The sequence below is a fragment of the Hemitrygon akajei genome, chromosome 18, assembly GCF_048418815.1.
Source record: "Hemitrygon akajei chromosome 18, sHemAka1.3, whole genome shotgun sequence".
NCBI classification, from domain to species: Eukaryota; Metazoa; Chordata; class Chondrichthyes; order Myliobatiformes; family Dasyatidae; genus Hemitrygon; species Hemitrygon akajei.
The window spans coordinates 22971020-22996255 of record NC_133141.1 but is presented as its reverse complement, the minus strand read 5'-3'; the positions used below and the strand labels follow the sequence as shown (position 1 = coordinate 22996255).

At 44.5% G+C, this 25236-nt stretch overlaps 1 protein-coding gene across 4 annotated transcripts in view; it reads left to right on the top strand.

The window, feature by feature from the left end:
- The window catches only part of LOC140741190 (calcitonin gene-related peptide type 1 receptor-like), a 159548-nt gene that overhangs the window by 36083 nt on the left and 98229 nt on the right, over positions 1-25236 (top strand). For 2 of the 4 annotated variants that reach the window (XM_073071077.1, XM_073071080.1), the window contains 2 exons: positions 15938-16037; positions 21510-21660. In XM_073071077.1, the coding sequence (XP_072927178.1) occupies positions 15987-16037; positions 21510-21660 (202 nt within the window). In that variant the 5' untranslated portion in view covers positions 15938-15986. Of the gene's footprint in view, positions 1-15301; positions 15581-15936; positions 16038-21509; positions 21661-25236 lie in introns of those variants that run through there. The other 2 variants (XM_073071078.1, XM_073071079.1) reach the window with 2 other exon arrangements.

Below are 25236 nucleotides of genomic sequence, written 5' to 3'. Positions count from 1 at the left end.
GGAGAAGACCGGAGGGGGTGGGATGAAGCTGAGAGCTGGAAATGTGATTGGCGAAAGTGATACAGAGCTGGAGAAGGAAAAGGATCATGGGACGGGAGGCCTTGGGAGAAAGAAAGGGGGAGGGGGGAGCACCAGAGGGAGATGGAAAACAGGCAGAGTGATGGGCAGAGAGAGAAAAAAAACAAACAACTAAATATATCAGGGATAGGGTAAGAAGGGGAGGAGGGGCATTAACGGAAGTTAGAGAAATCAATGTTCATGCCATCAGCTGGTATATAAGGTATTGTTCCTCCAACCTGAGTGTGGATTCATCTTGACAGTAGAGGAGGCCATGGATAGACATATCAGAATGGGAATGGGATGTGCAATTAAAATGTGTGGCCACTGGGAGATCCTGCTTTCTCTGGCGGACCAAGCGTAGGTGTTCAACGATAATGGTCTCCCAGTCTGCGTTGGGTCTCACCAATATATAAAAGGCCACACCGGGAGCACCGGACACAGTATACCACACCAGCCGACTCACAGGTGAAGTGTCGCCTCACCTAGAAGAACTGTCTGGGGCCCTGAATGGTGGTGAGGGAGGAAGTGTAACGGGCAGGTGTAGCACTTGTTCCGCTTACAAGGATAAGTGCCAGGAGGGAGATCAGTGGGAAGGGATGGGAGGGACGAGTGGACAAGGGAGTCGCGTAAGGAGTGATCCCTGCGGAAAGCAGAAAGGGGGGGGAGGGAAAGATGCGCTCGGTAGTGGGTCCCGTTGGAGGTGGCGGAAGCTACGGAGAATTATACGTTGGACCTGGAGGCTGGTGGGGTGGTAGGTGAGGACAAGGGGAACCCTATCCCGAGTGGGGTGGTGGGCGGATGGGGTGAGGGCAGATGTGCGGGAAATGGGAGAGATGCGTTTGAGAACAGAGTTGATGATGGAAGAAGGGAAGCCCCTTTGTTTAAAAAAAGAAGACATCTCCTTTGTCCTGGAACGAAAAGCCTCATCCTGAGAGCAGATGCGGCGGAGACGGAGGAATTATGAGAAGGGGATAGTGCAGCGGAGACGGAGGAATTGTGAGAAGGGGATAGTGCGGCGGAGACGGTCCCTCACCACCATCCAGGGCCTCAGAAAGTCCTTCCAGGTGAGGCGAGACTTCACCTGTGAGTCAGCTGGTGTGGTGTACTGCGTCCGGTGCTCCCGGTGTGGCCTTTTATATATTGGTGAGACCCAACGCAGACTGGGAGACTGTTTCGCTGAACACCTACGCTCGGTCCACCAGAGAAAGCAGGATCTCCCTGTGGCCACACATTTTAATTCCACGTCCCATTCCCATTCTGATATGTCTATCCATGGCCTCCTTTACTGTCAAGATGGATCCACACTCAGGTTGGAGGAACAACACCTTATATACCAGCTGGGTAGCCTCCAACCTGATGGCATGAGCATTGACTTCTGTAACTTCCGTTAATGCCCCTCCTCCCCTTCTTACCCCATCCCTGACATGTTTAGTTGTTTGTTTTTTTTTCTCTCTCTCTCTGCCCATCACCCTGCCTGTTCTCCATCTCCCTCTGGTGCTCCCCCCTCCCCCTTTCTTTCTCCCAAGGCCTCCCGTCCCATGATCCTTTCCCTTCTCCAACTCTGTATCACTTTCACCAATCACCTTTCCAACTCTTAGCTTCATCCCACCCCCTCTAGTCTTCTCCTATCATTTTGCATTTCCCCCTCCCCCCACTACTTTCAAATCTCTTAGTATCTCTCCTTTCAGTTAGTCCTGACGAAGGGTCTCGGCCTGAAACGTCGACAGTGCTTCTCCCTATAGATGCTGCCTGGCTTGCTGTGTTCCACCAGCATTTTGTGTGTGTTGCTTGAATTTCCAGCATCTGCAGATTTCCTCGTGTATATCCTTCCTCAATTAAGGAGAGCAGAACTGCACACAGTACTGCAGGTTCTGCCTCAACAGTACCCTACACAGTTGCAGCATAACCTCCCTGCTCTTAAATTCAATCCCTCTAGCAGTGAAGGCCAACATTCCATTTGCCTTCTTGATAGCCTGCTGCACCTGCAAACCAACCTTTTGTGATCCATGCACAAGCACTCCCAAGTCCTTCTGCACAACAGCATGTTGCAATTTTTTTTACCATTTAAATAATAATCTGCTCTTGCAATTTTTCTTCCAAAGTGGCTGACCTCACATTTACCAACATTGTACTCCATCTGGCAGACCTTTGTCCACTCACTTAACCTATCTATATCTCTCTGGAGACTCTCTGTATCTTCTGCACAATTTGCTTTTTCACTCAATTTAATGTCATCAGCAAACTTAGTTACACTACACTTGGTTCCCTCTTCCAGATCGTTAATGTATATTGTGAACAGTCGCAGGCCCAGCACCAACCCCTGTGGCACACCACTCACCACTGATTGCCAACCAGAGTAACACTCCTGTATCCCAACTCTCTGCTTTCTATTAGTTCACCAATCCTCTTTCCATGCCAATACATCATCCCCAACTCTATGCATCTTTGTCTTATAGATAAGTCTCTTATGTGGCACCTTATTGAACACCTTCTGGAAATCCAAGTAAATAACGTCTATCTGTTCCCCTCTATCCTTTGTGCTCATTATATCCTCAAAGATCTCCAGTAAGTTTGTTAAACAGGACCTGCCTTTGCTGAATCCATGCTGCATCTGCCTGATGGATCCATTTCTTTCCAGATGCCTCACTATTTCTTCTTTAACGATAGTTTCAAGCATTTTCCCAACTATTGATGTTAAACTAACTGGCCTATAGTTACCTCCCTTTTGCCTACTTCCTTTTTTGAACAGTGGCGTGACATTTGCCGTCTTCAGTCCGCTGGGACCTTCCTAGAGTCCAAAGAATTTTGGTAAATTATCACCAAAACCTCTACAATAACTTCTGCCATTTCTTTCAGTACCCTGGGATGCATTCCATCAGGACCAGGGGACTTATCTACCTTCAGACCCACAAGTTTGCTCAGCACTACCTTTTAATTTTCTTGTGGGCATACTCAGTAAATGCAAGAACCGTAATAGAATCAATAAAAGACTGCACCAACAGGGTGGACAAACAGCCACTGTACAAAAGATGACAAACTGTGCAAATACAAAAGAGAAAAAGAAATAATAAATAAACCATAAATATCGAGAACATGAGATGAAGAATTCTTGAAAGTGAGTCCATACGTTGTGGAAACATTTTAGTGATAGGGCAAATGAAGCTCGTGAAATTATCCCCACTGGTTCAGGGGCCTGATGGTTGAGGGGTAAAAAAAAAGCACCCAGTCTTCACTACCCAGTGTAAGACTGCAGCACAGTCAGGAGAGCTACGATCTCTCAGCTCCAGAGACCTGAGTTCAATCCTGGACTCCAATGCTGTCTGCAGTTTGCTTGTTCTCCCGGTGACCATGTGGGTTTCCCCTGGGTTGCTCCAATTTCCTCCCACATCACAAAGGCATGCAGGTGGGTAGGTTAATTGGCTGCTGTAAATTGTCCCTGGTGTTTGGTGAGTGGTAGGATCTGGGGACAGTTTGTTGAGGAAGTGGTGATAATAAAATAAAAGATTAGAGTAAGTGGGCCGCTTCAAATTGCCCCACGTATGTAGGTGAGAGGTAGAATTGGGCGTGGGGGCAGTTGATGGGCATGAGATAGAGAATATGTTTCAAGGAGGTAAGAGGGGGAATAGAATTGCTCCAAGAGCTTGTGTGGAATGGCCTCTTCCTATATCATGATGAAGTCTGAGAGAAAGTGGTAAGTCCAGTGCTCCTCATTACTCTTGCTAACTGATCAGAAAATAGAACTGGTCTGGAATATATACCATGGACCCTAATTGAAATACTTTGATAAGACTTATGGTGGCTGATTTTGAGAACCCAAGCAAAATGCAGTCATTCAAACAGTAATCAGTACTGTGGCAGGATTTACAGCAGGCAACTTTATCAGTTTCTACTTAAAATGTAGGGACAAAGTTACCCCCTCCTGCTGCTGAATAACTTCTGTGCTGATTTAGGCTGCTCGGTACATTGTCCCAGCACAAAGCTGCCTCTGCAGTCTGCTGGTGATGAAAAATTCTCTTGGATGGATGTCATTTCTTGGGAGGAAATGACTTCCAGCTGGTGCCAGACAGCAGCAAAGTTACTTAAAACTACTGAGAGAATCTTGACAGATTTCAAACTGAGAATCCTGTTTTGTGATGAGAAATGCAGCTAATTTTTATAAAACTTTATTTAAAATAAGGGCTCTTAGACCCAGGAAACTAAAATACGATGTTTCCTGAAGAATTGATGAAAGAATACTGAAATACTGGAGAGGTAAATGTTTAACTTATCTACTTAGTTTGCTAAAGTCTTGTAGAGTGTTATTCTGATCACAGAGGGAACTTGTAAGGTGGTATATAATACGTTATATAGTGCATGATGCCAGCAGTAAGAGTTGCTCATCCTTCAGTAGTTATCTCCTACACTAGTCACAGAGTAGTACCCCTTTGTTCTGAGGGCAGGGTGGGGATGGGAAGCTTCAGGACAAAAAAAAATCAATGATGTTTATCACCATTTAAGGATAAAGAGCATCCATGCATCATGGTTATACTTAATGCTTTGATGTGCATATGATAAATAAATCTGAATCTGAAACTGAGTCTGTGCTTTAATTATCTTCAGAGTCTACAACTGGAAAGATCTTGTGGCCGTTCTCCATGTCTATCTCCATAAACTTCCACAAGCCTCGAACTCCTCTGTATATTCCCTGTTCTTGAATTCCCCCATGGAACTCCTCAAACTTGCTACCTTTTCTCTTTTCATCTCATTGCATATCATTAGTTTAGATTTTTAAAAATAATGATGCCTCTATTCAAGGTGCTATTGAAATACTGGTTTGTTGTTATTATGTCTTAATGTGTACAAATCCAATTTTCCTCTTTGTGACCACCTTTTGCTCACTCTTTATAGACTGATGACTTCAAAATTCAATTGCTTTAAACTTTAATATTGGACTTGATTACCCCTAAGTGTGGTCACAGCCATTGGTGAATGATGAAATTCATCAGAGATTAGTTTCAGGTAGATCACTGGGTGGGGAAGATTTGGGCAGATGACTCAAGAGTGATTCAACAGATTGCAGATGCTAGAATCTGGAGCAAAAGAAAATGAACTGCTGTAAGAACACAGTGGGTCTGACTTGTGGGGGGTGGGGACATGGTGTGCATGTTGAAGACATCAACATTAAGATTAAACTGAAGGGTGTAATTACATTGTGACATGTTCATGTAGGATTTTTATTATATGTCTTGACTAAGGAATTTTTAGCAGAAACATATAAATAATGATGATTGATGTCTTTGATATAGGGTCTTTGAAATCTGCTTCCCCTGAACTAGGTTATGAGCTGACCGCCCCTGTCAAACACTATATCTGAAGACTACATGTGAATGTGATTTTTTTTTAATTAAGTGCAATTTATTCTTATACTGGAAGTATTTGTTCTTACAGTGGAAAAGAAAGCAAAGGACAGGAGTTTCCCTTCTTAGTGTTTTTAATTGCCTGTATCTGCCAGAGCCAAAGATAATACATTCGCAATTCATCATTATAATTCATTAAAGAGTCTCTTAACAAATAACATTAAATGCATGAGTCATGTTGGGTTTGTTTAAAGCAGGAACGCCCAGACTTTGGCCATGGGGCTGGCTTTGGATTGCTGTAGGGGATCATGGCTGATTTATTTTCCCTCTCAACCCCTTCTCAATGTAACATCTGAGACCCTGACTAATCAAGAGCTTATCAACTTCTGCATTAAATATATTGAATCACTTGGCTTCCATAGTTGCCTGTGGCAGTGAATTCTAGATTCACCACCCTCTGGCTAAAGAAATCCCTCCTCCTCTCTGTTCTAAAGTCCTTCTATTCTGGGACTGTGCCCTCTGGTCTTAAACTCTCCCACTAATATAAACATCCTCTCCATGTTCACTCTATCTAGACCTTTCAATGAGAATCTCCTCCCCCCCCCCCCCACTTCTAAACTCCATTGAAACTCCCGCCATCAAACGCTTGCGTTAACCCTTTCATTCCTGGGGTCATTCTCATAAACCTCTTCTGGCCCCTTTTCAATGCCAGCACATTTTTCCTAGGGATGTAAAACTGCCCAAATGTGGTCTGACCGATGCCTTATAAAGTCCCAGCATTACATCCTTGCTTTTATGTTCTCTTCCTCTCAAAATGAAGGGTAACATTGCATTTGACTTTCTTACTACTGACTCAACCTGCAAGTTAACTTCTGGAAATTTTGCATTAGGACTATTAAGTCTCTTTACACCTCTGATTTCTGAATTTGCTCCCATTTAGAAAATAGTCTATGCTTTTATTCCTCCTACCAAAGTGCCTGGCCATACACTTCCCTGCACTGTATTCCATCTCCCATTTCTTTGCCCATTCTCCTAATCTGTCCAAATCCTTTTGCAGACTCCCTGCTTCCTCAACACTACCTGACCCTCCACCTGTCATTATATCATCCTCAAACCTGGCCACAAAACCACAATTTTGTCATCCAAATCATTGGCATATAATGTGAAATATAGCTGATCCAACATTGACCCCTGTGGAACACCACTAGTCACCAGCAGCCAACCAAAAAGGCTCCCTTTATTCCCACTCTTGGCCTCCTGCCAGTCAGCAATTCTTCTATATATTCTAGTACCTTTCCTGTAATACTATGGGCTCTTACCTTGTTGAGCAGCCTCATGTGCAGTATCTTGTCAAAGGCCTTCTGAAAATTCAAGTAAACAATATCCACTGACTCTCCTTTGTCTATCCAGCCTGTTATTTCCTAAAAGAATTCCAACAGACTTGTCAGGCAAGATTTCCCTTTGAGGAAACCATGCTGACTGCGGCCTGTTTTATTGTGCGCTTCCAAGTATTCCAAAACCTCATTCTAAATAATGGACTCCAACGTCTTCCCAACCACTGAGGTTAGGCTAACTCAGAATCAGAATCATTTGTTCTTTCATGGCAACAGTACAGTGCAATACATAAAAAACAAACTATAAATTACAATATGAAATATGTATAAAAATTAAATGAAATAAGTAGTACAAAAGAGAGCAAAAATATTGAGGTAGTGTTCATGGGTTCGTGTACAGTTCAGAAATCTGATGGTGGAGGGAAAGAAGCTGTTCCTAAAATATTGAGTGTGTGTCTTCAGGTTCTTTGATGGTAGTAATGAGAAGAGGGCATGTGATGGGGGTCCTTAATGATGGATGCTGCATCTTTGAGGTATCGCCTTTTGAAAATGTGTTTGATGCTGGGGGACACGAATGCCCATGATGGAGTTGGCTAAGCTTTCAGATCTTTGCAGCTTTTTCCAGTCCTGTGCAGTGGCCCCTCCACACCAGACGGTAATGCAACCAGTTAGAATGCTATCGATGGTACACCTGTAGAAATTTGCTAGTCTTTGGTGACACACCAAGTCTGCTGAAACTCCTAATGAAATATAGCCGCCGTCGTGCCTTCTTTGTAGTTGCATCAGTACATTGGGCCCAGGATAAATCGTCAGAGATGTTGATACCCAGGAACTTGAAACAGCTCACCCTTTCCGCTGTTGATCCCTTGATGAGGACTGGTGTGTGTTCCCTCGACTTCCCCTTCCTGAAGTTCACTGGTCTTACTGATTTTGACTGCAAGATTGTTGTTGCGATACCACAAAACAGGTCAATTTATCTCATTCCTGTACACCTCCTCATCACCATCTGAGATTCTGCCAACAACAGTTGTATCATCAGCAGATTTATAGATAGTATTTGAGTTATACCTAGCCACAACTCAAGGAAGGAAAACTTACGGTCAAGATTGCGCCTGTGTACAACGCTCCTTCAGTCAACATCTTCTGGATAGATCATGGAACCATATACTTCACTTCATTTATGTCTTTTACATTTGTTTTTCATTTTGAATGTGATTCTGGAAACATTGAAGCCTGCAATTTGCAGTTTGGAGATCGTTTGGGTGTTCCAGCGCTTTGTGGTCGCCGAGGGTATTCTGGGAGGTAGAGGCAGCGTGCAGGAGCGCCTCGCGGTGAGAAGACTATGAGCCGATGTTTGACTCCATTTTGCTGATTAAAGCTTCAATTGTTCACCGATTAAAGTGGCAAGGAAGACTGAAACGCTGACTGCCTTCCTTTTTATCGCTGGGAGATCCTCTGTTGGCGGAGAGGGGAGATTGCCTTTTTATGGCTGCTGAGATCACTCTGCTATGGAGAGGGGAGACTGCTTTTTTATCGCTGGTGAGATCACTTTGCTACAGAGAGGGGAGACTGCTTTTTTTTATTGTTTGTGAGATCACTTTGCTATGGAGAGGGAGAATGTTGCCCAGGTTTTCTTCATTTTGGATGTGGACTTGGACTGTGGACTTTTTTCAGTCTTATGAGTTTTTGTTTATTCTGTGTTGTTTTGCCTGATCATTCTTGTTTTTTGTGTGCAGGGGCGGGGAATTTGGATGTCGATGTATCTGTTCCATTTTTGTTCATTTTTTTGTGCAGTGTGGAGGGATTTGGGGATTGACGATCATGCTGCTGTTCTTTTTTTTCTTGGTTTCGTGGCTATCTGGAGAAGAAAAGATTCCGTACTGTATACATTGATAATAAATGAACTTTTGAACCACATAGTCATGGGTGTAGAGAGAGTAGAGCAGTGGGTTAAGCATACATCCTTGAGGTGCGCTGGTGTTGATTGTCAGTGAGGAAGAAATGTTATTTCTGATCCACACTGACTGTGGTCTCCCAATAAGGAAATCAAGGATCCATTTGCAGAGGCCCAGGTTTTGGAGCTTTTTGGTTAGTTATGAGGGGATGATAGTGTTGAACACTGAGATGTAATCAATAAACAGCAAGCTGACATTGTTATTGCTGTTGTCCAGATGGTCCACGACCCAGTGGAGAGCCAATGAGATTGCATATGCTGTAGACCTCTTGTGGAGGTAGGAAAATTGCAGCAGGCCCAGGTCCTTGCTTAGGCAGGAATTAATTCTGGCCATGACTAACCTCTCAAAACACTTCATTACAGTAGATTTTAGTGCAACTGTGTGATAGTCATTGAGGCATCTCACCCTGCTCTGTTTGGGCACTGGAAGCAAGTGAGAACCTCTTATTGCAGCAATGAGAGATTGAAGATGTCCTTGAACACTCCCACCAGGTTTTCAGTGCCCAACCAAGTACATCATAAGCAGCTGACGCCTTGTGAGGGTTCACCCTCCTGAAAGATGTTCTGATGTCAGCCTCTGAGACAAAGATCACTAGGTTGCCAGATGCTGCAGGGATTCACACAGATAGTTTTATTCTCCATTTTGAAGTGTGCATAAAAGGCATTGAGTTCATCTGGGTGTGAAACATCATAGCTATTCATGATGTTAGGTTTTGCCTTGCAGGAAGTAATGGTCTGCAAATGCTGCCAGAGCTGACGCACATCTGATTTTGTCTCTAACTTCAATTGGAATTGTTTTCTCGCTCTTAAGGTAGCCTTCGTATAGACTTGTAAACTCCAGCCATTGCTATTCTGCCATCATCCTTGCTAGTGTCCCCTGCCAATCAACTTTGCCCAGCTCCTCTCTCATGCCTCTGTAGGTTGGAGGCTGGAAATTTAGAGCAAATGGTGGTGAAAGAGGGATCTTTACAGAGAACACCATGTGAGAAGCAAGGAGAGAAATTTTAGAGACCATCACAAGCAGAATGAGGAAAAGACTTTGGGGAAGAGATCTTTGGAGTGGAGTGCATGGAGAGGTGAAGCATTTCTACAGGAGATTCTGTGGGAAAGGAGTGGTGAGTGGAGTTGTCCAGGGTATTGTGCTGTTAGAAGGACAATTGTATGGAGGATCACACAGGGAGGAATGTGTGGGGGTGAGAGAGGTTCAACGTGGGAGGAATATTATAGAGAGGTTTGCATGGGGAGAAGGAGGTGTAGAGGGAAACACAGAGGGAGAAGAGGATAGGTGGGGCAGGTGATAGAGAGAGATTGAATATGATGTGAGACGAGGGACAGAGAAGTTCACAGGGGGCAATGTAATCAGAGATGATATTCAGATAAGTCACTGGATGGGGAAGATCTGGGCAGATGAAAACATCAACATTAAGATTAAGCAGACTGGGCTTTTCTTTGAGTTGCAAAGAATGGGAGATTATCTCTGTGCAATATACATCATTTTTGTGAGTCCTGACAGGATAGATGGAGAGATGTTGTGGTGTGGGCAGGCCGTGACAGTCTCAAAATAGGGAGTCTGTCGTTCATGATGGAGATGAGAAAACATTCTTTTTGCCCAGTGGGTGGTGAATCTCTTCACAAGAGAATGTTAGTTGTTCAGTCACTAAGTGTATTCAAGAAATTTCTGCCAGTGACATCAAAACAGTGTTATGGGCTTTTTGCCAATATTCTGTGCACTGATCATGTGCTCTACATTCTCTTCCTACTTGTGAATAGTCTCCAAACTTAAGGATCTGGACACCCCAACCCTGAAGCAATGAATGCAGTATTGGTTTGGGGCATGGGAGTGTTGTGCTATGGCAATTATTCATTTTTTCATAGATAGCTATAAAACAAAGAAAAACATTCAAAATAAATTTTACATGTATGTCACCATAAACAGCCCTGAGATTATTTTTTTGTCAACAATTCTATAGAATAGTAACTAACAGGATCAATGATAGACCACCCAACTAGAGCATTCAACCAGAGTGCAGAAGACAACAAACTCTGCAAATGCAAATTTAAATAAATAGCAATAAATAATGAGAACATGAGATGAAGAGTCCTTGAAAGTGAGTCCATTGGTTGTGGGAACATTTCAATGATGGGGCAAGTGATATTCAGTGAAGTTATCCCATTTTGTTCAAGAGCCTGATGGCTGAGGGGTAGTAACTGTTCTTGAACTTGGTGGTGTGGGTCCTGAGGCTCTGTACCTGATATCTTCTTCCTGATGGCAGCAATGAAAAGAAAACATGACCTGGGTGGTGGGAATCCCTGTTGATCGATGCTGGCTTCCTATGACAGCCTTTCATGTAGCTGTGCTCAATGGTGGGGAGGGCTTTACCCATGATCTACTGGGCCAAATCCACTACTTTTTGAAGGATTTTCCATTCAAGGGCATTGGTGTTTCCATATCAGGCTGTGATGTAGTCAGTCAGTATGGTTGTTCATGTAACTAGTTCAAAGAAGAACATCAAACCTTCAATGTGCAAAAAAAAAACAAAACTGCACTAACAGCAAAAAAAAAGTGAAAAACACAGAATATAAAACACCAAGCCACGAATCATCCAATCAGTCCAGGCATATTCAGTTCAGTTCAAGTTCCGTTCAATCTAGCTCTGTGTCATTCGTTAACTTCAGCTGCAGAGTCAGTCTGGCTGCAGTGAGCAAGAGGCTGGTAGACAGTGCTGAACACCTGCTTGCCTTCTGCTCTCACACTGATGATTTAAATCTTCCTGGATGCTTTAATTGGGTAGAAGTGGAGTTGATCATGAGCTCACGCACCGTGTCCAGGCTTCTTGGCCTCCAGGCTGTACACTTCACTCAAAACATTGCATCAGATTGCCCAATCAGCCCAAAAATACACCAACAAAATTGAGATCACAGGCTCCAACAGTAGCAGGAGCGCATTTAAAGAAAAAGAAATGAAAGAAGTTGATTTGTGGACTGTCTGAAGGGATGTTACCCTTGGTCACATTGTTCGCTGGCATCATCTTCCCATTCTTCTGGTGCGTTTTCTTTTAAAGAGCACAGAGAAACAGTTTGAAAGATTCTGTTTGTTACCATGAGGCTTAGAGAATTCCTTCCTGGATTTTCCATTGTCCTTTCACTTCTGCACAGAGACCCTCAGTATAATTTGGGTCGCACACTGAGAACTTGAAGACCAATGGACGGAGAAGGAGTGTTTAGATTTCCTGGCAGGAGAACTAGCGTGATGATGCCGCTACTGAAAGGGAAGGCCTTCCTTCCTCATTCTATGGATGATACAATGACCTGGTGGGAAGAATTCTTAGTTCCTTGTGATCCAAAGGTCCTTTTTTTATTCATTCACAGAAGGAATGTTCTGAGCAATTACAGCAATGATAGAATTTACAACACAATGCCATTTAGCCCATTGTACCTGTGCTGTTTGAAAAAGAACCCAGCCCAGTCCCAACTCCAGCACTGGGTTTGTAGTCCTGCAGTTCATGAATTTTCAAATATATGTGCAAACGCCGTCTAAGTGTGATGAAGTTTTTTTTACCTGTCCTACCCTCATAGGCAATGAGTTCCAGACCCCCCATTGACTATACTGTTCCATCACAGACTCCTGGGTCAAGCACACAGTGAAACTCCCTCTAAACCATCCCATCACACACTCCTGGGGATAGGCACACAGTGAACCTCCCTTTACACGGTCTAATCACACACTCCCAGGGTCAGATACAAAGTGAAGCTCCTTTTACGATATCCCATAATACACTTCTGGGGTCAGGCACAGGGTGAAACTTCCTCTACACCATCCCATCACACACTCACAATATCAGACACAGAATGAAGCTCCCTCTACACTGTCTTTTCACACACTCTCAAGTTCCCCTGCACTGTTCCATCACACACTCTTGGGGTCAGACATAGAATGGTTCTCTCCACACAGTCCCATCACCTACTCCCAGGATCAGACAAGAGTGAAGCTCCTTCTGCATTGTCCCATCACACAGCCCCAGATGGACCGATCTGTTCAGCTGGTTACTGAATGGAGCTCTTCCTGCAGTCAGTGGAGGCAGGGATGGGAGGGGTGGCACTCCTGTGGAAGTCAGTGCTATGCACTCTTATAGAACACAGCATGGAGCTCTCCAATACATATCCAGAAATGGGAGGGTCTGGGGAGAACACCCTAATGAGACCTTAGAGTTTGTGGAGTGGGTTTCTGATTTTATTTGTATCACTGGGGGAGGAAAGAAGAAGCCTAAAGACTGAGGGGTGGGGTTGCTCCTGTGGTATTTCCTTCTAGCACAAGGAAGTTCCCTCCCCACTCTGATTTCTAGCCTAGAATTGTTTGGGTGGAGATGGTTTTGGTTTGACTCTATATACCAGATGAGGGTTCAGTTTAATATTGGATCCAAAAGTTAGCTCCTCTGACAGTGCAGCATCCCCTCAGTCCTACACTGGAATATCCACATACATTGTGTTCTGAAGACTCTGAGTCTGTGGAGACTGACTCAGTGTACAGTGTGTTACCTGCTGAACCATGGCAGGGAGAGGTTTTTGAAGCAATAAGAGCACTATGAGTTTTGATGCACAAAGGATTGATACTCCTTCAAGCACTGGGTCATTAATGTGTGGAAAAAGGAGCAACCCTAGTAAGAGCTTTTGAAAAAGGCAACTTAAGGATTAAACCACTTTTGCTTTCACTCCCATGACAGTTCCTCTTTTTCTGTGAGATGTGAGGCAAATGCATGTTCTGCTTTTGTTAGATGCAAGACTGAAAAAATTTGAATGCTCAACAGCAAAATCCTGGCATCAGCACAGTGTCAGCCTACAGCAAGGAAACTACTGCAGTGCACCTACACAGGACAATAGTCCCCACAGATCATAGCATAGAGAGCTATGACTGCAGCATTCTACTGGAGGGCCTCGTGCTGTTTTTTATAAGAATGTGTGGCGCTGGCTTCCACAGGTTCTGATTACTGCAAGAACAGGCACCTCCACTGACTGCAGGAAGAGCTCCATTCAATAACCAATTAACCAGAACAGTCCATCCTGAGAGTGTGTGATGGGACGGTGTAGAAGAGCTTCACTCAGTGTCTGACCCTGGGAGTGTGTGGTGGAGTAGAGGGAGCTTCACCTGATGTCTGACTCCAGAAGTGTGTGATGGTATGGTATGGTGGGAACTTCACTCTCTAACTGTCCCTTGCCCTGGGAGTGTGTGATGGGAAAGTGTACAGGAAGCTTCACTCTGTATTTAACCTGTGTCCTGAAAGTGCATGATGGGACATTGTGGTGGAAGCTTTATTCTGTAACTGTCTACTCTGGTGGGATATCTTCTGGGCCCTTGCTCCTGGAGTTCACCTCCTCCCTCACCTCCATTCAGGGCCCCAGTCATTTCAGGAGGAAGGGCAATTCACCCGTAAATCTGCTGAGGTCGCCTGTTGTGTCTAGTGCTCCCGATGCAGCCTCCTCTACATTGGTGGACCCGTAGTAAACTGGAGACCGCTTTGTTGAGCAACTCCACTCCATCTACCAAAAGCAGAACCTCCTGGTGGCTATTTTAATTCCAATTCCCATTCTCATTCCGACAATCTGGTCCACGGCTTCCTCTTGTGCCATGGTGAGGCCACCCTCAGTCTGGAGGAGCAACTCCTTATATTCCGTCTGGATAATCCCCAACCTGATAACATGAATATCGATTTCTCCTTCTGGTTAAAGAAAAATTCCCTTCTTCGCCTCTTGCCTCTTCTCACCTGCCTATCACCACCCCCTGGGTCCCCTCCTCCTTTCTTTTCTCTTATGGTCAATTCTCCTCTCCTATCAGATTCCTCCCTCTCCAGCCATTGACTTTCCCACCCTACCTAAGCCTTCTTCCACTCACCCCACCTTTTTATTCTGGCATCTTCTCCCTTCTTTTCCAGTCCTGAAGAAGGGTCCCAGCCCAAAATGTCAACTATCTGTTCATTCCCATAGATGCTGCCTGACCTGCTGAGTTCCTCCAGCACTTTGTGTGTGTTGCATCTGCAGAATCGCTTGAGTTTATTATTTATTCCTTGTTGTAGGTTTTAGTTAGTTGTTTATATTATAACTATTTTAAGGATTATTTACAGAGTAGCTATTCTTTGGGCAGTTATTTTTGGTGTGCATAATTATTCCTAGGATAGGTAGTTGCAAGAGAGTCACTGTGTGCTATTTAATTACCTTTGAATACAGATAGGGAGGACATTTTTGTGGAAGAATCAGTTGGCTCTTTGCCACTTCCTCTATAGACCACGATTGGGTCCATGTTCACCGAGGGTTCTGAGGGTCCATGTTCACTGAGGGTCCAAAACCAGGTGTTGACCTGAAAATTCAGATGCCAGGAAATTCTGGAAGGTTCTGGGTGTGATAAATTCCTTGTCTTCCTTGTTCTCTTTACTAAATCTACAAATGTTAGAGAGGGGAAAATCACCTTCATTTTTCAAGAACTAAATGGTACAGATGAACTAATTTTGTTATATAATGTCCAAAGGATTGCAAGCTCTGTAATCAAGGATGTGGGCATCAGGGTGTCAACTGAGGAACAGGAAGTTCAGCAGAGTTTCAAATTAACTAGTCACACAGATATAAGAGAACACTGACTATCTGGGGTGGATCGGAGATCGATCATGGCTGCTGATTAATGAGGGATCTGAGCAGAGTCCTTGGTGACTGCAGTGTTCCAGGGGTTATGCAATGTGTTGAATGCTGGAGAGGCCCAGTGGTGCTCCCTCTGCCTCAGTCTGTCTGCATGAGGTAGATGGTCACATCTTCAACTTGTTATTGCTCCCTGTCTGGAGGAATCTGCTTCTTCTTAGACCAGTGTTGCTACATTGCGATGTGTGCCTGTAATCTGAAAAGTTATTAGTCTGGTAGGTCTTTTTCTAATATGCTAGAATCCTCATCGATGTTGAACTGGAGCTTCTGTGGTGTAACAGCTGTCCTGCAATTGTTCTAGCCCGGGTACAGTTTGTACTGTTACAGGCAGATCATAGGCCAGTCAGCAGTTTGGCTTTGTTTGTTATACACAGCTCAGCAACAGATAATTATACGCCTCAGAGATAAGGAGACAAAAATTGATGGAACAAACCTTAAAACCATTGTTCATGCAGAGGAAGGAAGGAATAGAACAAGCTGGAGGGAGGAGAGAGAATGGGAAACGTTACCGCATGACTCCCAGCCAATATGTGATGGTCAGTAACAAACTCACCTTTCTGTTTTCTTTACAGTTCATCATTGCTTTCATTTCTTCTAAGTGTGCACGGCACGATCCAGAATATGAGAGGAGGTGTGATCATCTGCTTCCTCATGGCTACAATACACACAGAGGTGAGGAAAAGCTGATATACAGTTTCTTCTCTTATTTGCATTTAGTGAGAATAATTCATAAACTGCAGCTGTGAAATGATATATAGAAACATAGGAAAACATAGAAAACCTAAAGCAAAATACAGGCCCTTCGGCCCACAAAGTTGTGCTGAACATGTCCCTACCTTAGGAATTACTAGGCTTACCTATAGCCCTCTATTTTACTAAGCTCCATGTACCTATCAAAAAGCCTCTTAAAAGACCCTATCGTATCTGCCTCCACCCCCGTTGCCGGCAGCCCATTCCACGCACTCACTACTCTCTGAGTAAAAAAACTTACCCCTGACATCTCCTCTGTACCTACTCCCCAGCACCTTAAACCTGTGTCCTCTTGTGGCAACCATTTCAGCCCTGGTAAAAAGCCTCTGACTAGCCACACGATCAATGCCTCTCATTATCTTGTACATCTCTATCAGGTCACCTCTCATCCTCCTTTGCTCCAAGGAGAAAAGGCCGAGTTCACTCAACCTATTCTCATAAGGCATGCTCCCCAATCCAGGCAACATCCTTGTAAATCTCCTCTGCACCCTTTCTATGGCTTCCACATCCTTCCTGTAGTGAGGCGACCAGAACTGAGCACAGTACTCCAAGTGGGGTCTGACCAGGGTCCTATATAGCTGCAACTTTACCTCTCGACTCTTAAATTCAATTCCACGATTGATGAAGGCCAATACACTGTATGCCTTTTTAACCACAGAGTCAACCTGCGCAAATGCTTTGAATGTCCTATGGAATCGGACCCCAAGATCCCTCTGATCCTCCACACTGCCAAGGGTCTTACCATTAATACTATATTCTACCATCTTATTTGACTTACCAAAATGAACCAATTCACACTTATCTAGGTTGAACTCCATCTGCCACTTCTCAGCCCAGTTTTGCATCCTATCTATGTCCCACTGTAACCTCTGACAGCACTCCACACAATCCACAACACCTCCAATCTTTGTGTCATCTGCAAACTTACTAACCCACCTGTCCCAGAACAGATCCCTGAGGCACACCACTGGTCACCGACCTCCATGCAGAATATGACCCATTTACAACCACTTCTGTGGGCAAGCCAGTTCTGGATCCACAAAGCAATGTCCCCTTGGATCCCATGCCTCCTTATTTTCTCAATTAGCCTGGCATGAGGTACCTTATCAAATGCCTTGCTGAAATCCATATACACTACATCTATAGCTCTTCCTTCATCAATGTGTTTAGTCACATCCTCAAAAAATTCAATCAGGCTTGTAAGGCACGACCTGCCCTTGACAAAGCCATGCTGACTACTTCTAATCATATTATACCTCTCCAAATGTTCATAAATCCTGCCTCTCAGGATCTTCTCCATCAGCTTACCGACCACTGAGGTAAGACTCACTGGTCTATCTCTACTCCCTTTCTTGAATAATGGAACAACATCTGCAACCCTCCAATCCTCTGGAACCTCTCCTGTCCCCATTGATGATGCAAAGATCATCATCAGAGGCTCAGCAATCTCCTCCCTCGCCTCCCACAGTATCAGGGGTACATCTCATCCAGTCCCGACAACTTATCCAACTTGATGCTTTCCAAAAGCTCCAGCACCTCCTCTTTCTTAATATCTACATGCTCAAGCTTTTCAGTCTGCTGCAAGTCATCATAACAATCACTAAGATCCTTTTCCATAGTGAATACTGAAGTAAAGTATTCATTAAGTACCTCTGCTATTTCCTCTGGTTACATACACACTTTCCCACTGTCACACTTGATTGGTCCTATTCTTTCACGTCTTATCCTCTTGCTCTTCACACACTTGTAGAATGCCTTGGGGTTTTCCTTAATCCTGCCCACCTAGGCCTTCTCATGGCCCCTTCTGGCTCTCCTAATTTCCTTCTTAAGCTGCTTCCTAATCGCCTTATAATCTTCTAGATCTCTAACATTACCGAGCTCTCTAAACTTTTTGTAAGCTTTTCTTTTCTTCTTGTCTAGATTTATTACAGCCTTTGTACACCACGTTTCCTGTACCCTACCATAACTCTCCTGTTTCATTGGAACGTACCTATCCAGAACTCTACACAAATATCCCCATAATATTTGCCACATTTCTTCCCTACTTTCCCTGAGAACATCTGTTTCCAATTTAAGCCTCCAATTTCCTGCCTGATAGCCTCATAATTCCCTTTATTCCAATTAAACACTTTTCTAACTTGTCTGTTCCTATCTCTCTCCAATGCTGTTGTAAAGGAGATAGAATTATGATCACTATCTCCAAAATGCTCTCTCACTGAGAGATCTGACACCTGACTAGGTTATTTTCCCAATACCAAATCAAGTACAGCCTTTCCTCTTGTAGGCTTATCAACATACTGTGTCAAGAAACCTTCCTGAACACACCTAACTAACTCCACCCCATTTAAACCTCTCGCTCTAGGGAGATGCCAATCAATATTTGGGAAATTAAAATCTCCCATCATGACAACTTTGTTATTATTACACCTTTCCAGGATCTGTTTTCCTATCTGCTCCTCGATATCCCTGTTACTATTAGGCGGCCTATAAAAAACACCCAGTAAAGTTATTGACCCCTTCCTGTTCCTAACTTCCACCCACAGAGACTCCGTAGACAATCCCTCCATGGCATCCACTTTTTCTGCAGCCGTGACACTATCTCTGATCAACAGTGCCATGCCCCCACCTCTTTTGCCTCCCTTCCTGTCCTTTCTGAAACATCTAAAACCAGGCACTTGAAGTAACCAATCCTGTCCCTGAGCCATCCAAGTCTCAGTAATGGCCACAACATCATAGCTCCAAGTACTGATCCGCGCTCTAAGCTCATCTGTTTTGTTCACAACACTCCTTGCATTAAAATAGACACATCTCAAGCCTTCGGTCTGAACGCATCTCTTCTCTATCACCTGCCTGTCCTCCCTCTCGCACTGTCTACAAGCTTTCTCTATTTGTGAGCCAACCGCCTCTTCCCCAGTCTCTTCATTTCGGTTTCTACCCCGCAGCAATTCTAGTTTAAACTTCCCCAATAGCCTCAGCAAACCTCCCTGCCAGGATATTGGTCCCCCTGGGATTCAAGTGCAACCTGTCCTTTTTGTCCAGGTCACGCCTGCTGCAGAAGAGGTCCCAATGATCCAGAAATCTGGATCCTTGCCCCCTGCTCCAATCCCTCAGCCATGCATTTATCATCCAATAAAAATTTTATATGTTGACCAATTAACTGTATACTGTTTGTCACAAAGTTGCCTGATCATAGCAATACAATTGAGGATTTGTTCTTTCTCTTCTCTTCCCCACACCTCCCAGAAAAGGACAACTTCCTGACCTTCACCCTAAATTTGCCTTTGTTTGTTTAATGTAGTGACCCCCTTTTTCTTATCCCTTAATTTAAAGTAAGAATCCAGATTCACCTTTTCCTTTTTTTCTTCTGTCTTGCATTCTCTTAAGCATCTCCTTTACAGGTTGAATAGTGAAGGTTTCCCCAGTTTTCATGATTTGCCAGACTACATTTAGGACAAACTCCGGTTCCTCTCTCTGATTATCTCAAATGTTTCAGTCTCTTTCTGCCTCACCAACTTCAGCATTCATGATGGGAGAGACCAGAACCGAACCTGGTGCCCACCAAGTTGGTCTGAGCACTGTTTCATCCATGATTTACATTCTAATGGCGTTCAGTAGTTTATTCCCTCTGTTAATGATTTCCCAGAGCTGTCACAGTTGTGGACTTTGTTCAGCAAACCTACTCAACATTTCATTCAGCTTTGTACTTCACTGTTTCCATTGCGTTCATGGAGCACATTTGTCACCTGTTTCCCTTCCTATCTGAAATGCTTTACAACAGTATTCCCTCTGTGAATTTTCATCTGCCATCATTGAGTACTGTCACATACTTTCTCTAACACAGTTTCACTAAAAACACTACCTAAGAAGGCCTTTGAGTCTATGCCATTTTCCAGGGGAGCAATCGCCATCTTATTCCCTGTATCACTGTAACCTATTCTCTGACACAGATACCCACCAACTCTCCTTTGAATCTTTTTCCATTAACCTAAACTAGGGACAGTTTATCCTAGCCAATCAAGTCTTTGCCAGCTTCAAGAGCAATTCCAGCACCCCCAGCCATTTCCCTGAACCCTGTTCTCTTTCACGTGGTCCCAGTGCTTATTAAACTCATTGGGGCTCCGCTTCTTACTCCCTCTAAACTCAGCAGGCCCCTGTTTCCTGCACTTCCTTAATACTCACCATATTCACTTGAAACTTCATTATACAATGGGATAATATTTATTTATTGTATTGCCATAAAATAAGTGATTAAAAGTGTGGAGGGCTATTAATAAAAAGTAACATTTAGTGGTCTAGTAGATTTGCCATTCGGGCACAACCAAAGTCTTGATGGTGCAGGATTATCACAGTATTGCTGTATTGTGCTGTCATCTCAAAAATTTCTTTCCTTCTGTCTACCTTATTGTTCTCTTAAGATAATTTCTTTCAGCTTAGTGCTTGCAAGTAAATTTTCTGTATTTAATGATTGTGAGAAACTTAAAGTAACAAAAGTAGTCAAGTGCTGAAGAAGTTAAATGGGATGAAAGATCAACAACTATCATTTTAATAGAGGGCTTCAGAGATGGTGGTTTCAGATCTGGGACCCTTCATTAAACTGAGAAGATTTGACAGTTTCCAGTTCCCTTGTCCAAAACAACTTATCTTCAATATGGATGGACAGTCCCTCTATAACTCCATCCTACATCATAATGATCTGAAGGCCATCCACCTCTTCTTTGAACAGAGGCTCAACCAGATCTCTTCCATGAACACTCATTCACCTAACAAAACTTATCCTCATATTGAACAACTTCTACCTCAAACCGTTTCCCAATTCTTATGAAGGTCCACAAACCTGAACTCACCCTCCATAGATATTGCCTGACCTGCTGAGTGTTTCCTGCATATTCCACTTTGATAAGAAGGAAGATAGGCCTATGAGCCTGACATAGGCATCAAGAAACATTTTGGAATTCGTTACTAGGCACATAGTAACAAGGCAATTAGGAAATCGCAGTCTGGTTTTATAGGTGGAAGATCACCATTGCTAAATAAACAGGTTTTTTCCAGTTCAGTGGTAAATGACTGAATTTTGCTTTATCTGTTATCCAAGAAGTTGTTACACAGGATCTTTACTTAAGAATAATGGTTGATCAAATCTGAAATTGGTTTAACTCAGTATCAAAACAGACCAGCAATTAACAAGTAAATGATCAAGTCAACCGCTGCCTAACTTTCATATGAACTAGTTCTGCTTTGTGTTGTGAAATATGAAGTGAGTGACTTTCTCACTGGGAAAAAAAACTTGGCAATATGACAGAGGATATAACATGCAAGTCAATGAAATGGAGAAACAAACATGAGGCTGTTCAACAGTTCAAGAAGTTCACAAAAGAAATACTTTTTCCTTTCCAGTTAGCCTGCTGGGAACACAGCACAGTTGAACCAAACAGAGAAACAATGGCGAGTCTGATACCGTCACTGACTGAGTCACGTTCCATAATAATGTCAGCACAATATAAGTGTTACTTAAAAATCATCAGAGATCCACCATATGAAACAAAAGGTATGTACCAAGCATGAGGTAACCTCGAAAAAATTAACACGAGGACAAAAATAGAAAACTAAAGATTCAGCTTTGTTAAAAACTATATGACAAAAGAAGGCGGTGCAGCCATCACATTGACAATTCACATTCTGGGAGTGGTTATGACACTGTCCTTTCACACACAGGAACCAGGTACACTGGGTTATCACACTGTCCGTTCTTGCTCTGTGACTGGGTACACTGGGTTATCACTCTATCCTTTCACACTCTGGGACTGGGTACACTGGATGATCACATTCTCCTTTCACACTCTGGGACTGGGCACACTGGGTCATCACACTGTCCTTTCACACTCTGGGACTGGGTACATTGGGTCATCACACTGCCGTTTCTCACTCTGGGACTGGGTACACTGGGTCATCACACTGTCCTTAAACACTCTGGGACTGGGTACATTGGGTCTTCACACTGCCGTTTCTCACTCTGGGACTGGGTACGCTGGGTTATCAAACTGTCTTTTCACACTCTGGGACGGTGTACACTGGGTTATCACTCTGTCCTTTCACACTCTGGGATGGGGTACACTGGGTTATCACACTGTCCTTTCTCGCTCTGTGACTGCGTACACTGGATTAACACATTCTCCTTTCACACTCTGGGACTGGGTACACTGGGTCATCACACTGCCGTTTCTCACTCTGGGACTGGGTACACTGGGTCATCACACAGCCGTTTCTCACTCTGGGACTGGGTACACTGGGTCATCACACAGTCCTTTCACACACTGGGACTGGGTACACTGGGTCATCACACTGTCCTTTCACACTCTGGGACTGGGTACACTGGGTCTTCACACTGCCGTTTCTCACTCTGGGACTGGGTACGCTGGGTTATCAAACTGTCTTTTCACACTCTGGGACGGTGTACACTGGGTTATCACTCTGTCCTTTCACACTCTGGGACGGGGTACACTGGGTTATCACACTGACCTTTCTCGCTCTGTGACTGCGTACACTGGATGAACACATTCTCCTTTCACACTCTGTGAAAGGGCAGACTCGGTTATGCCACTGTCCTTTCACACTCTGGGACTGGGTACACTGTGTTATCACTCTGTCCTTTCACACTCCGTGACTGGGTACACTGGGTTATCACACAGTCCTTTCACACTCTGGGACTGGGTACACTAGGTTATCACACTGTCCTTTCACACTCTGGGACTGGGCACACTGGGTCATCACACTGTCCTTTCACACTCTGGGACTGGGTACACTGGGTCATCACACTGTCCTTTCACACTCTGTGAATGGGTACACTGGGTTATCACTCTGTCCTTTTACACTCTGGGACGGGGTACACTGGGTCTTCACACTGCCGTTTCTCACTCTGGGACTGGGTACACTGGGTTATCAAACTGTCTTTTCACACTCTGGGACGGTGTACACTGGGTTATCACTCTGTCCTTTCACACTCTGGGACGGGGTACACTGGGTCATCACACAGTCCTTTCACACTCTGGGACTGGGTACACTGGGTCATCACACTGTCCTTTCACACTCTGGGACTGGGTACACTGGGTCATCACACAATCCTTTCACACACTGGGACTGGGTACACTGGGTCATCACACTGTCCTTTCTCGCTCTGTGACTGCGTACACTGGATTAACACATTCTCCTTTCACACTCTGGGACTGGGTACACTGGGTTATCACACTGTCCTTTCTCGCTCTGTGACTGCGTACACTGGATGAACACATTCTCCTTTCACACTCTGTGAAAGGGCAGACTCGGTTATGCCACTGTCCTTTCACAATCTGGGACTGGGTACACTGGGTTATCACACTGTCCTTTCACACTCCGTGACTGGGTACACTGGGTCATCACACTGTCCTTTCACACTCTGTGACTGGGTACACTGGGTCATCACACTGTCCTTTCTCGCTCTGTGACTGTGTACACTGGATTAACATTCTCCTTTCACACTCTGTGACTGGGCACACTGGGTCATCACACTGTCCTTAAACACTCTGTGACTGGGTACACTTGATTATCACTCTGTACTTTTACACTCTGGGACGGGGTACACTGGGTCTTCACACTGCCGTTTCTCACTCTGGGACTGGGTACACTGGGTTATCACTCAGTCCTTTCACACTCTGGGACTGGGTACACTGGGTCATCACACAGTCCTTACACACTCTGGGACTGGGTACACTGTGTTATCACTCTGTCCTTTCACACTCTGGGACTGGGTACCCTGGGTCATCACACAGTCCTTTCACACTCTGGGACTGGGTACACTGGGTTATCACATTCTCCTTTCACACTCTGGGACTGGGTACACTGGGTCATCACTCTGTCCTTTTACACTCTGGGACTGGGTACACTGGGTCATCACTCTGTCCTTTTACACTCTGGGACTGGGTACACTGGGTCATCACACAGTCCTTTCACACTCTGGGACTGCGTACACTTGGTCATCACTCTGTCCTTTCACACTCTGGGACGGTGTACACTGGGTTATCACACTGTCCTTTCTCGCTCTGTGACTGCGTACACTGGATTATCACATACTCCTTTCACACTCTGGGACTGGGTACACTGTGTCATCACACTGTCCTTTCACACTCTGGGACGGTGTACACTGGGTTATCACACTGTCCTTTCTCGCTCTGTGACTGCGTACACTGGATTATCACATTCTCCTTTCACACTCTGTGAAAGGGCAGACTCAGTTATGCCACTGTCCTTTCACACTCTGGGACTGGGTACACTGGGTTATCACATTGTCCTTTCTCACTCTGTGATTGCGTACACTGGATTAACACATTCTCCTTTCACATTCAGGGACTGGGCACACTGGGTCATCACACTGTCCTTTCACACTCTGGGACTGGGTACACTGGGTCATCACACTGTCCTTTCACACTCTGGGACTGGGTACACTGGGTTATCACACTGTCCTTTCTCGCTCTGTGACTGTGTACACTGGATTAACACATTCTCCTTTCTCACTCTGGGACTGGGTTCACTGGGTTATCAAACTGTCTTTTCACACTCTGGGATGGTGTACACTGGGTTATCACTCTGTCCTTTCACACTCTGGGACGGGGTACACTGGGTTATCACACTGTCCTTTCTCGCTCGGTGACTGCGTACACTGGATGATCACATTCTCCTTTCACACTCTGTGAAAGGGCAGACTCGGTTATGCCACTGTCCTTTCACACTCTGGGACTGGGTACACTGGGTCATCACACTGTCCTTTCACACTCTGTGACTGGGTACACTGGGTTATCACACTGTCCTTTCACACTCTGGGACTGGGTACACTGGGTCATCACACTGTCCTTTTACACTCTGTGACTGGGCACACTGGGTCATCACACTGCCGTTTCTCACTCGGGCACTGGGTCATCACACTGTCCTTTCACACTCTGGGACTGGGTACACTGGGTTATCACACTGTCCTTTCACACTCTGTGACTGGGTACACTGGGTCATCACACTGTCCTTTTACACTCTGTGACTGGGCACACTGGGTCTTCACACTGCCGTTTCTCACTCTGGGACTGGGTACACTGGGTCATCA